Consider the following 13,565-nt stretch of genomic DNA (forward strand, 5'->3'; position numbering starts at 1 on the left):
ATTCCAGCAGCAGAACATCCGCCCTTCACGGGCCAGAGAATCGCCGGAGGGGGACTCGCCGAACGGCGCGGCGCGATTCCCGCCCCCGCCGAATATCCGGTGCCGGAGAATTCGGCAACCGGCGGCGGCGGGATTCACGCCAGCCCCCAGTGATTCTCCGACCCGGCGGGGGGGTCGGAGAATCTGGTCTACTGTTTGTAAACTGAACAGCTCACTCAGGTCGTTCATCATGATGGAGGAAAATATTTCACGGCAGAAAAATCTTTCCAAGTCGGAGGTTGAATATAAAGGGCTGGAATCTCCGGTTTACAGGCTACGTGTTTCTTGGTGGCACGCAGGTTTCCCGGCAGTATGAGGTGGCTTCAATGGGAAATCCCATTGCTGAGTGGTGGGAGTAGAGAATCCCATCGCCAGCGAATGGCACGTTGCCGGGAAACACGCGGCTGGGGTCCCGGAGAATCCAGCCCAAGATTTCCCGTTCATTGTGGTGTAGTGGAAGCATCATCCGAACTAAGACAGCTGACAAAGTGACACACAAATAAAATGAATAAGACCATAGAACCAGAAGTAGGCCACTCGGCCCATCGAGTCTGCTCCGCCATTCAATCATGGCTGATATTTTTCTCATCCCCTTTATCCTGCATTCTCCCCATAACCCGTGATCCCCTTATTGATCAAGAACCTATCTATCTCTCTCTTAAAGACACTCAGTGAATTGGCCTTCATAGCCTTCTGCGGCAAAGGGTTCCACAGATTCACCACCCTCTGGCTGAAGGATCCTTTAAATCTCTGTTTTAAAGGATCGGCCCTTTAGTCTGAGATTGTGTCCTCTGCTTCTAGTTTTCTTCTGCAAGTGGAAACATCCTCTCCACGTCCACTCTATCCAGGCCTCCCGAGTACAGACACAGAGTCCCCAACTGTTCCTCATACGACAAGCTCTTCATTCCAGGGATCATTCTTGTGAACCTCCTCTGGACCCTTTCCAAGGCCAGACATCATGAACATTAATCCCTCCACCAGTTCAGAGAGAATCATAAGGAATCTAAAACCTGTGGCTAGAAAAGTGAGTTTGTGTGTTGATATGAGGGAGGATCTTGATTTCAAATTTCATTCCTGGGTTTGAGCCACAATGGAATGAATATACGAGCGAATTAAGCAAATTGGCTCCTGTTGCATTGTTTGATTTAATTAGCTATTCCCCAGATCTTACTCCGTGCGCATCTGAGTAGGTCTTTCATCAGCATCCAGGTGCATAATAATGCTCCGTTAAAGAGACAAAGAATTTGCACTTACCTTTTACACCTTCAAGTTGTCCCGAAGTGCTCCACAACCAATTAATCGCCTTTGAAGTACCATCACTGTTGATGTAGGAATCATGGCAGCCAATTCGTGCACAGCATGTTCCCACAAATAGCAATGCTGTCAGTGATTGGCTGGTCTGTGTTTTTAAAGTAAGAAGTCTTACAGCACCAGTTTAAAGTCCAACAGGTTTGTTTGGAATCACTCGCTTCCGGAGCGCAGCTCCTTCCTCAGGTGACTTTAACCTGGTGTTGTAAGACTTCTTACTGTGCCCACCCCAGTCCAACGCTGGCATCTCCACATCATGTGTTTTTAGATGTTGGGTACGGGATAAATGTTGGTCTGGGCATTGGGGAAGACTTCCCTGATCTTCTTTGAAGAGTGCCGTGGGATCTTTTAGGTCCAAGCAAATGGAGCATCAGATTAAAATCCTGTCTGGAAGGTGGCATCTCCAACCATGCAGCACTTCCTCTGCGTTGACGTGCCAGCTGAGATTATGCATTCGAGCCTTGGAGTGGGAGCTGATTTGAGATCTCTATTTGAATCTAGCTGGTGAATACTGTGATTGTCTAGATTCAAGGTTGCTCTTTTAATCCTCAATTTTTGCCTGTTCTTTGTTCCTCAGGTTATCAGGGAACCCTCCTTTCTACGATGAAAACGATGATGAAGATTATGAAAACCATGACAAGAACTTGTTCCGAAAGATCCTGGCGGGAGACTATGAGTTTGATTCCCCATACTGGGATGACATATCCGAAGCTGGTGAGCATTAAATCCGTGCATCAGAACGTGGGAACAGGTACAGGCCACTCAGTCTCTTCAGCCAAATCTGCACCTCAACTTTATTTCTCTTCCTTAGCTCCAACTTCCATGAGATCCTTGCCTCACAAAAATCTTATTGATGTCAGCCCTGATAGTTCTAATTGTTCCCCATTGTTCCTGTCTTCTGGCGACGAGGACTCCAGATTTCTTCTCCCCTCGAATGTGATGCTATTTGTAGCTCAGCTGCCAAGCTTTTCAAACCCCTTGGATGAATTAGATCCTCTCCCTCAATCTTTAGTGAAAGAACTAGCTCTCAGGATTAAGATTATCAAATCTAATAAAAAGTGCTCCTTGCTTTTAATGACGATTGTGTCAAAAGCCCTTGCTTGGCTGGTTTAAACAGCATAAAGAAAGAAAGATCTCACATTCTGATAGTACCTTTCAAATCTAAAAGGTACCAAAGTGCTCAACAGCTAATGAAGCTGGCTTGTAATGCAGAACAAGGCAGCAGCGGGGGTTCAATTCCCATACCGGCCTCCCCGAACAGGCGCTGGAATGTGGCGACTAGGGGCTTTTCATAGTAACTTCATTGAAGCCTACTTGTGACAATAAGCAATTATTAGTTTATTATTAACTACCTTCTGAAGTACAGTCACTGTTGCCATGCAGGTAATAATGGGGGCCGGTTTAGCTCATTTGGCTGGACAGCTGGTTTGTGATCCAGAGCGAGGTCAACAACGTGGGTTCAATTCCCGTGCTGGCTGAGGTTATTCATCAAGGCCGCACCTTTTCAATCTTGGCCTTCTCCTGAGGTGTGGTGGTCCTCAGGTTAACTCGCTCTCCCCGTCTGATGCACGATCAATTACACAAAGACGAGAGTAGGATGTAATCGAGTCTTTATTACACTGAGATGTGTGGCCTGACAGCAGCTGACGAAATGGCTGCTGTACTGGGAGCACACATATTTATACTCCGCCTACTGGGCGGAGCCAGCAGGCAGGGATCTACCCCCGTACCTGTAGTACAGGGGCCTTACCGTAAAGCACCTATATCAACATCCTATATATACAAAATATACATCAGTGGTGACTACAACACCCTCAAAGGGGAAAGCAGCCTATGGTTAGTGAGGACTTTTACAGATAGAAATGACAGCCCAGTTTATAAACAGTAAGATTCAGTTAATCTGATTCTGCCTGATAATTAGTGTAATGGGTTATGCTGGGGAGTGGCATTTAAGGATTAAAAAGACCTTTGTAACTCATTCCTATGCATTTGTGTTTTCCATGGGTTTAAGAGCTCTTCACACCAAAGAAAATGATATCAGTGGGCAGCAGTCAGCATATTGTATCAAGGATTGCCTTTACAGATGGTAGCTATAGGAAGTATGAGTGACTTATTTGGCGATTATTGAAGAATAAGTTACCTACTCAGTTTCATAGAAACATAGAAAATAGGAGCGGGAGTAGGAAATTCGGCCCTTCCAGCCTGCTCCACCATTCATTATGATCATGGTTGATCATCCTACTCGAGGCCTGTTCCTGCCTTCCCCCTATATCCTTTTGTCCCTCTCGCCCCAAGAGTTATATCTAACCCCTTCTTAAAAACATACAGGGCGGGATTCTCTCAGCCCAGGCCGGGCCGGAGAATCGCCGGGACGGACGCGAACCACGCAATGCAGCCCCGACACCGGTCCGCCGATTCTCCGGCGAGCGGAGAATCGGCCCCTTTTGCGCCGGCACGGTCAACGTGGTGCCGGGCCTCCCGGCGATTCTCGGCCCGGGATGGGCCGAGCGGCCACGCAAAAAAACCCGAGACCCGCCGGTGCCATTCACATCTGGTCTTACCTGGCAGGACCTCGGCGTGGATGCATCCGGGGGCGGCCTGGTGGGCAGGGAAGGGGGTCTGACCCCGAGGGGGGCGTCCGCTGTGGCCTGGCCCGCAATCGGGGCCTACCGATCAGCGGGCCGGCCTCTCGGGCTGGGGGCCTCTTTTGTTCCGCGCTGGCCTCTGTAGCCCTACCGGCGCGGAGAAGGGAGCCACTGCACATGCGCGCATTGCCGCTGGTCCCACTGTGCATGCGCAGACCCGCGGCGCCCATCTGCCACCAGGATCGGCAGCTGGAGCGGCGTGGGTCGCTCCAGTGCCGTGCTGGCCCCCTGTAGGGGGCAGAATCGCTGCTCCTGAGGGCATGTTGACGCCGTCGAGAAACGCGACGGTGTTTACGTCGGCGTCAACACTTAGCCTCAGGATCAGACAATCCCGCCCACAATGTTTTGGCCTCAACTCTCTGGGTGAAGAAATTTCTCCTCATCTCAGTCCTAAACGGTCTACCCCATATCTTCAGATAGTTCTGGACTCCCCCACCATCGGGAACATCCTTCCTGCTACTACCCTGTATCGGGTTTCCCAAGAAACTGGGGCGTCATTCTCCGACCCCCCGCCGGGTCGGCGAATGGCCGTTGACCGCCGTGAATCCCGCCCCCGCCGAAGTCTCCGGTACCGGAGATTGGGCGGGGGCGGGAATCGGGCTGCGCCGGTTGGCGGGACCCCCCGCTCAATTCTCCGGCCCGAATGGGCCGAAGTCCAGCCCAGAAATTACTTGTCCCGCCGGCGTAAATCAAAGCTGGTATTTACCGGCGGGACCAGGCGGCGTGGGCGGACTCCGGGGTCCTGGGGGGGGCGCGGGCCAATCTGACCCCGGGGGGTGCCGCCACGGTGGCCTGGCCCGCAACGGGGGCCCACCAATCCGCGGGCAGGCCTGTGCCGTGGGGGCACTCTTTCCCTTCCGCCTCCGCCACGGCCTCCACCATGGTGGAGGCAGAAGAGACTCTCCCCACTGCGCATGCGCGGGAAACTGTCGGCGGCCGCTGACCCTCCCGTGCATGCGCCGCATTTCCGCACCAGCTGGCGGGGCAACAAACGCCTTTTCCGCCAGCTGGCGGGGCGGAAATCCCTCCGGCGTCGGCCTAGCCCCTCAATGTTGGGGCTCGGCCCCCAAAGATGCGGAGCATTCCCAAATTTAACCTATCCATTGGCTTCATACTCCAATTCTGCCCAATAAGTTGCCTTTCATCTGCACTTTTCCATTGATAAACTGATCATTTTCTTCCCAAAAGCAGTGTCTTGGTTCTGAGTCCAGTCAGAGCCATTGCCTTCTGTGTAATTTCAAAGTTCATCAGACAAAAACATTCTATCACCAAAACTTCGCTTCCAGCCCCCTCTAATGGAAAAACACGGAAGGAATGCTTTACTCATAATTTTCTTATGGAATGTCAACTTGTCTGTATGCCAGACAAGGAAGTGACCATGGAAATAGTGGATGGGATGTCTAACACCTTTCAAAATTCTGTAGATTCTGGGACAGTTCCAGCAGGTTGGAGGGTGGCAAATGTAACCCCCGCTATTTAACAAAGGAGGGAGAAAACAGGAAATTACAGGCCGGTTAGCCTATCATCAGTAGAAGGGAGGATTCTGGAGCCCATTATAAAAGGATTTGATAACAAGGCAGAAAAGAACAGAAATAGACAAAGTCAACATGGAAATATATTTAAGAAGGAAATAGATAGATTTATAAACTCTAAAGGTGTCAAGGGGTATGGGGGGAGTGCAGGGAGTATGGAGTTGAGATAGAGAATCAACCACAATCACAATGAATGGGGGAGATGGCTCATAGGACTGAACGACCTACTCCTGCTCCTATTGTCTGCGTTTCTAAGTAAAGAACCATGGAAGAACATAGAGGCCTTTAAAATATGAATGCTATGACCTTTGCTTAAAATTCCACATACAGACCATAAGACAGATGAAGAGGTGCTTGAAATTGTGAGAACCTAAAAGAACTCATAAAAAGTGATATCCAGAAAGAAAATGTCAATATTTTGTGACTGATCAGATCTGAAGAGATGGGTCTCTTTTGGAGGGCAAAGTGGAGGACAGCAGAAAGAAGGGTTGAACTGGGCGCAGTTGGAAGACGGGCCCCACGGAGTGGTTGCCGATGAGCTGGATGGATGTGTGAGGATGGAGTGAGACAGGCGGGCATGCCATACATTGACAGCAGGCCTCCTGGAGGGAGGTGGTGGCGTAGTCCTATCGTCAGTGGATTACTAATCCTGAGACCCAAGCCAGTGCTCCGGGGAGCTGGACGGCACAGTGACAGATTCTGAAATTTGAATTCAAAGTCGAATGATGGCCGTGGAGCCGTTATTGTAAAAAACCCTCTGGTTTCCGAAAGTCCTTTCGGGAAAGAAATCTGCCAGTCTGGTCTCCTCCAGATCCATAGCAACGTGGTTAACTAATGGCCCAGCAAGCCACTCAGTTTAAGGGCAGTTCAAGCGACACCCACAACCCATGAATGAATAATTTTTTTAAAGTAGCAGTAACATCTCCCATTTTGCTGCTGCAACTTCAGCGGAAGCATGTGGGAACTCTGGTTACATGCATAAGCGTACACCACCAGCAACGTTAGGGCGATGGAATGGGAGTGGATCCAAAGACCCATTTTTCCTCACCCGCAAAGAGGAAGGCCAAACACCTTGTGGGAATCTTTGAGACATTTTTCCGAGGCAGCAGAGTTTTTTTCGAACACAATCCTCGTTCTTCACGTTATTCATCTGAGGTTCATTAACTCGACATGATCAATCCTACAAATAGTCAATAAGCTTCACATTAGTGAAATTAACCAGGAGCTATTTCATTAATTCCAGTCCCCAGTGGTTGCTGAAAAGCAACGTCAAAGTGCAATCCTCAATGAAGTGGGTTCAAAGGCGATGGATAATTGGGCCATGGTGCACAAACCTAATTAAGGTCTGGCAGTTCTGTGGAGAGAGACACAGAATAAATGGGCGGAATTCACCCGCTGTCACGCCGGCGGGATATTCCGGTCCCACCGAAGAGCACCCCCGCCTTGGGTTTCCTGCCGACGAGGAGTGCATTCAACAGAAAGTCCCGTTGGCAACGGCAAAACTGGAAAGTCCCGCTGGCGAGCCGCCTCTGTCACCGGAAAACACGCGGCAGGCCTGTCACTCGGCAAATCCCGCCCAATATTTCAGACCTTTCATCTGAACTGGGAAAAGTTAGAAATGTAATAAAGGGGCGGGTTTTCCGGCCACGCTGCGCCGGCGCAAAGCCCGCTGTTGGGAAAATTCGACACAAGGCCCAAAAGGGGACTCATGTCAGGCGCACAACAGCTTGCGATCTTCCCGGGCCCTTCCCGCTGGCATGAGCCGCAGATCTTTCCCAGAGAGGGCGAGAAGCTGATTTAAATGTATTCAAATAAATTTCAATCTCATTAACAAGATTGGGAAGTCAGACCTTCCGGCCCCGCGCAGTTTTCCCGACTTTATTCCGACCGGTTCCATTTTAAGTGTGGAATTTAAGTTTGACCACAGGAAGTCAGGTTTGGCTGATAAAAAATGGTAACATAAGCAAAACCGTTGTATTTCTAACTAGCAAAGGATCTGGTGAGTCGCTTGATGGAGGTTGACCAGGACACAAGGATAACAGCTCAAGAAGCCATCAACCATGAATGGTAAGCGAGAATTGAGATGGGATTAATGGGAACAAAATACTGCGGATGCTGGAAATCTGAAATAAAAACAAAAAAGAGTCCTGAAGACATCCAGAGTTCACGATTCAGACCAAAATAACCCGCTGAAAGGTCATTTCAACCTGAAACATTAATCGTTCCTCTCCCTGGGTGCAGCCTGACCTGTGGAGTATTTCCAGGATTTTTGTGTTTTTATTTTGAATATGTCAAAATGTTCTCACTTGTTTTTAAGAACTCTGACTTGAGTCATAGAATCTTAGGGTCGTACATTACACAAGAGGCCCTTCGGCCCATTGATCGGCACCGACAAAACCACACTAAATCTACACTGATCCCACTTTCCAGCACTTGGCCCATAGCCTTGAATGTTGTGACATTTCAAGTGTTCATCCACATGCTTTTTAAAGGGTGGGCGGTTTCCGCCTCCACTACCCTCCCAGGCTGTGCTTTCAAAATTTCACCACCCTCTGGGTAAAAGATTTTTTCCTCAAATCCCCTCTCAACCTTCTGCCCCTCACCTTAAAACTATGTCCCCTCATTATTGACTCTTCAACCTGTCCAAACCCCTCATAATCTTAAACACCTCAATCAGGTGTCCCCTCAGCCTTCTCTTCTCTAAAGAAAACAGCCGAGTAAATCCAGCCTCTCTTCGTAGCTCAAATGCTCCAACCCTGGCAACATCCTGGTGAATCTCCTCTGCACCCTATCCAGGGTAATCACATCCTTCCTATATGAGGCGACGAGAACTGTATACAGAACTCTAGCTGATAAAAGACACGTGTTGAAGCTTTTCATCTTGGACTCATCAGAACAATTCACAAGAAAACCAAATGTAAAGGGAACAACAATTTAGACTTCGAGAGAAGAGAATGCTGATTGGTTGGCCTGTAGATTCTGATTGGCAGAGGTGCTGCCATGGAGAATGCACCAGTTAGCTGATGACTGACAGTTAACGGCCTATCACGTGTGCTAAGATTTACGCTGACAACCGATTTAAGACCATCAGTCAGGCTCACTTACACGTACGAGAAGCTAAGTACGATAATACACTGAGCCCTGTTGTTACAGACAGAAGGAGCATGTGCACACGTTGTGCCTGTTTCAACCGAACAAAATAGGGGACAGCCATTCGCTGATTCATTCCGCAGGATTAATCAGAGTCAACCTGCTTGGTTCAAATTTTTTTTAAAGCTTGGCGGTTGACTGTCAGCCATCAGTTAACTGGTGCATTCTTCATGGCAATGCCTCTACTAATCAGAGTCCACTTGCCAACCAATCAGCACTCCCTTCTCATGAAGTATAAATTGGTGTTCCCTTTACATTTGGAATTCCTGCGAATGTCCTGATGAGTGCAAGCCAAGAATCTTCTACATGTGTCTTTTTTTTTTCAGCGTTACTCAAATCCTGACTTATTTTTCCTACCCAGGATTTCTGGAAATGCGGCTTCAGACAAGAACATCAAGGATGGCGTCTGTGCTCAGATTGAGAAAAACTTTGCCAAAGCGAAATGGAAGGTACTTGAAGTAAATACCATTTTACTGCCTTTAACCACTTCTTACATGATCCCATCATGGTGGCAGGTTTTTGTGTTTGCAGTCGGCCGTGTTCTCGTTTTATGCATTCAGTCAACGTGGCTTGTCTGTCACTTGCTGATCCAACAGAAGCAGAGAAGCAAGAGAGTGCATCAAACAATGCCAGAAACTTGAACTGAACAATGGTACTGGACTCACAATATCTTGGGCACAAGCTCCATGGTGCTTTCATCTCATAGAGTACTGTTGCATTAGGGGACTTGCCATCCTTTGGATGAGGCGCGACATTATGGCTCGTTTAGTCATTTAGGTTGGTTCAGATCGATTTTTTTTATCATTAATTCACGTGGCGTCGCTGTCACTGGAAAGGCCTGTGGAAGGAGCAGTGCTCCGAAAGCTAGTGTTTGAACGAAACCTGTTGGATTTTAACCTGGTGTTGTAAGACTTCTTACTGGAAAGGCCAACAGCTGTTGCTATCCCTATACAAGGGAGTGACCTGTTGAAGACTTTTCAGTGGGTAATAAATAATCTACAACATTGCATTGGGTCTGGAGTCAGACATAGGCCAGGCCAGGTTAGATTTACTTCCTGAGGACAACAATCCAATCAGGGCGGCACGGTAGCACAATGCTTAGCACTGTTGCTTCACAGCGCCAGGGACCCGGGTTCGATTCCCGGCTTGGGCCACTGTCTGTGCGGAGTCTGCACATTCTCCCCGTGTCTGCGTGGGTTTCCTCCTGGTGCTCCGGTTTCCTCCCACAAGTCCCGAAAGACGTGCTTGTTAGGTGAATTGGACATTCTGAATTCTCCCTCTGTGTACCCGAATAGGCGCCGGAGTGTGGCGACGATGGGATTTTCACAGTAACTTCATTGCAGTGTTAATGTAAGCCTACTTGTGACACTGATAAAGATTATTATTATTAGTTTCATGACCAATACTGAAGTTAGTTTTGTTTTTAATTCTAGGTTTATTTAATTAACTTAATTTGAATTCCATGGTAGGATTCAAACACATGTTCACAGATCATTAGCCCAGCGTTCTGGATTACTAATCCAGGAATTTAACCATAACCTTAAACCTAAAGGATTGATTGATGGGTGTTGAAAATCCCATGGTAGAAGAGCAGATAACTCTCCTGGTATTCCTGCCAATACTGACCCTTCACCTACACCCAAGAATAGCTATTTAATTGGTCATTCATCTCATTGCTTTCTTGGGGTGATATTACCAAAGGAGTGAGTAGCTGCTTGTTTTGAAATAAAGCACTGGAATCAGACCTCAGTTGCAGAGCTTTTTCCGAAGGTCTGGCATCGCAACAATGCCGTACTGCACTGGAGCCCCAGCTTGGGTTCCATGGATAGGGACTTGAATCCACAACCTTCTGACTCAGAAAGAACAGGGCTCCAAACAATGTGATGTCGGTTCCATTGCAGTGCAGCCTAACGTCCCATTCCCAAGTCAACCAAATATCTACTCCTGTCAGTATATTGAAATATTATCCCTACATCATGTTGCAATTTTAGAATTTTCTCTTTTTATGTTTCATGTTCTCTCTCAGCTGCTTGCCAATGTTTCCCTACAAATGAACCACCAGGAAATACTCTCCCTCCAGAGAAATGCCCTACGTCCAACTCGCCTCTAACAACGGCTCAATTGAGATCAGGCTTACACTGTATGGATAGGCTGGTGGGTTGTGGTGATGAGCCTATACTGTGGGTTCCTACTCCTGCTGGGTTCGAATCCCACTAAGGCAGTTGGTGAAATTTGAATTCAATAAAAATCTGGGGCGGGATTCTCCGACCCCCCCGCCGGATTCTTCGGCACCAGAGATACGGCGGGGGCGGGAACTGCGCCGCGCCAGTCGGTGCCCCCCCCCCCGCCGGCGATTCTCCGGCCCGCAATGGGCCGAAGTCCTGCTGCTGCTATGCCGTACCCGCCGGCGTGAATTAAGCCACCTCCCTTACCAGCGGGACCAGGCGGCGCGAGCAGGCTCTGGGGTCCTGGGGGGGGGGGGCTATCTGGCCCCGGGGGATGCCCTCACGGTGGCCCGGCTGGCGGAGTCCCTTCGGCCCTGGCTGGCGTGGCGCCAAAGGCCTTCCACGCCAGCCAGCGCGACGGCAACCACTGCGGCGCGGGCCTAGCCCCTATAGGTGAGGGCTTGGCCCCTAAAGGTGCGGAGAAATCCGTACCTTTTGGGGTGGCCCGACGCCAGAGTGGGTCACGCCACTCCATCCCGCTGGGAGCCCCCGCCCCGCCGGGTAGGGGAGAATCCCGCCCCGGAATCAAAAGTCTAATGACGACCATGAAACCATTGTCGATTGTCTTAAAAAGGTTCACTAATGTCCTTGAGGGAAGGAAATTTGCTGTCTTACCTGGTCTGGCCTACACGCGACTCCAGATCCACAGCTATGTGGTTGACTCTTGAATACCCTCAAGGATGGGCAATAAATGCTGGCCTGGCTAGTGACACCCACATCCCATGGACGAACAAAAAATCATAATGGCCGGGCTCACATAATCAGAGGAGAGGCCATGTGTCAGTCTCTCTGAGCAGGGAAACCTCACGCAATTAAATCAGAGGAGAGAATGTGGAAGGCCCCTGTGCAAAACCTGCCCATTCACAGCAGGGTGTCATTAATCAGCCAATTGACACCTTTTTCCCTGAGCTCACAGAGTGGTGGATTAGGGATAAAACAGGGGTCACACGGTTTTCTCATTCCTATCGAAGGCCGCCCAGAAAACCCTATTGAGTTACTAGATACCTACTGGGGATGGGGTCCCTTGTTGTCAGGCACTCTATGCCCAATCGAGGGACCTGACATCTGGAAAAAAGGAGACGCTGAAAGCCCTGCCCTTGCCTCTCCCCCCACCCCTACCCAGCCTCACACACCTGAGCCAAGGGATCCAGTGACAATCCCTGGTAGAGTCCCTGGAGCAGCGGAGCCAGCGCTCATGGTGATGCTGCTGGCAATAGAGAACTGTGACTGGCTGGCAGCTCTCAGCAGGCGGGATTTACACTGCTGGGGTCCTAAATCCCAGGAAAGACCGAACATTTGCCAGTTAATTTGGTGACACAGGTCTCTCACCAGTTCTCCAGCCGGTGGGTGGGAGTCATTTTGGGAACATTAAATCCATATTATTTAAATAGAGAAAAGCTGCAGAAAGCTTTGGAGGTCCTCGTGCATAAATCACAAAACACTAGCATGCAAGTTCAGCAGGTAATAGGGAAAGCAAATGGAATGTTGAACTTTATGTCAAAGGGAATGGAGTACAAAAGTAGGGAAGTCCTGCTAGTTAGGTCGCACTTGGAATAATAACAATAATCTTTATTAGTGTCACAAGTAGGCTTACATTAACACTACTGTGATCCCCTTATACAGGTGGGCAGCACAGGTGGAGAAGGTAGTCAAGAAGGCATACGGCATGCTTGCCTTCATTGGCTGGGGCATTGAGTATAAGAATTGGCAAGTCATGTTGCAGCTGTATAGAATCTTAGTTAGGCCACACTTGGAGTATAGTGTTCAATTCTGGTCGCCACACTACCAGAAGGATGTGGAGGCTTTAGAGAGGGTGCAGAAGAGATTTACCAGGATGTTGCCTGGTATGGAGGGCATTAGCTATGAGGAGCGGTTGAATAAACTCGGTTTGTTCTCACTGGAATGACGGAGGTTGAGGGGCGACCTGATCGAGGTCTACAAAATTATGAGGGGCATAGACAGAGTGGATAGTCAGAGACTTCTTCCCAGGGGGCATAGGTTTAAGGTGCGAGGGGCAAGGTTTAGAGCAGATGTACGAGGCAAGTTTTTTACACAGAGGGTAGTGGGTGCCTGGAACTCGCTGCCAAAGGGGGTGGTGGAAGCAGGGACGATAGTGACGTTTAAGGGGCATCTTGACAAATACATGAATAGGATGGGAATAGAGGGATACGGACCCAGGAAAGGTAGAAGATTTTAGTTTCGACGAGCTACATGGTCGGCACGGGCTTGGAGGGCCGAAGGGCCTGTTCCTGTGCTGTACTTTTCTTTGTTCTTTGTTCTATACTAGCATTGGAGGCATTCCGGAGAAGGTTCACTGGGTTGATCCCGGATATGGAGGGATTTTTTACGAGGAGAGCTTGAGTAGGTTGGACCTGTGCTCATCAGAGTAACGGAATCAGATCAGTCATGATTTCATTGAACGGTGGAACAAATTTGATGGGTCACATGGCCTAGAATCATAGGCCTACAGTGCAGAAAGAGGCCCCTTCAGCCCATCAAGTCTGCACCGACCCTCTGAAAGAGCACCCATTCTAGTCCCAATCCCCTACCCTATCCCCGAAACCCCACCTAGGGGCAATTTAGCGTGGCCAATCCACCTAATCTGCACACCTTTGGACTCTGGAAGGAAACCGGAGCATCCGGAGGAAACCCACACAAACACGGGA

General features: G+C 49.3%; 1 protein-coding gene across 6 annotated transcripts in view; it reads left to right on the forward strand.

Moving 5' to 3' along the window:
* camkva (CaM kinase-like vesicle-associated a) overlaps positions 1-13,565 on the forward strand; it is a 175,461-nt gene that overhangs the window by 157,523 nt on the left and 4,373 nt on the right. For 4 of the 6 annotated variants that reach the window (XM_072472924.1, XM_072472925.1, XM_072472927.1 and 1 more), the window contains exons 8-10: positions 1,925-2,061; positions 7,513-7,591; positions 9,036-9,132. In XM_072472924.1, coding sequence (XP_072329025.1) covers positions 1,925-2,061; positions 7,513-7,591; positions 9,036-9,132 — 313 coding nt within the window. The remainder of the gene's footprint in view (positions 1-1,924; positions 2,062-7,512; positions 7,592-9,035; positions 9,133-13,565) is intronic. The other 2 variants (XM_072472928.1, XM_072472930.1) reach the window with 1 other exon arrangement.

Source organism: Scyliorhinus torazame, chromosome 13 (assembly GCF_047496885.1).
Source record: "Scyliorhinus torazame isolate Kashiwa2021f chromosome 13, sScyTor2.1, whole genome shotgun sequence".
Classification (NCBI taxonomy): Eukaryota; Metazoa; Chordata; class Chondrichthyes; order Carcharhiniformes; family Scyliorhinidae; genus Scyliorhinus; species Scyliorhinus torazame.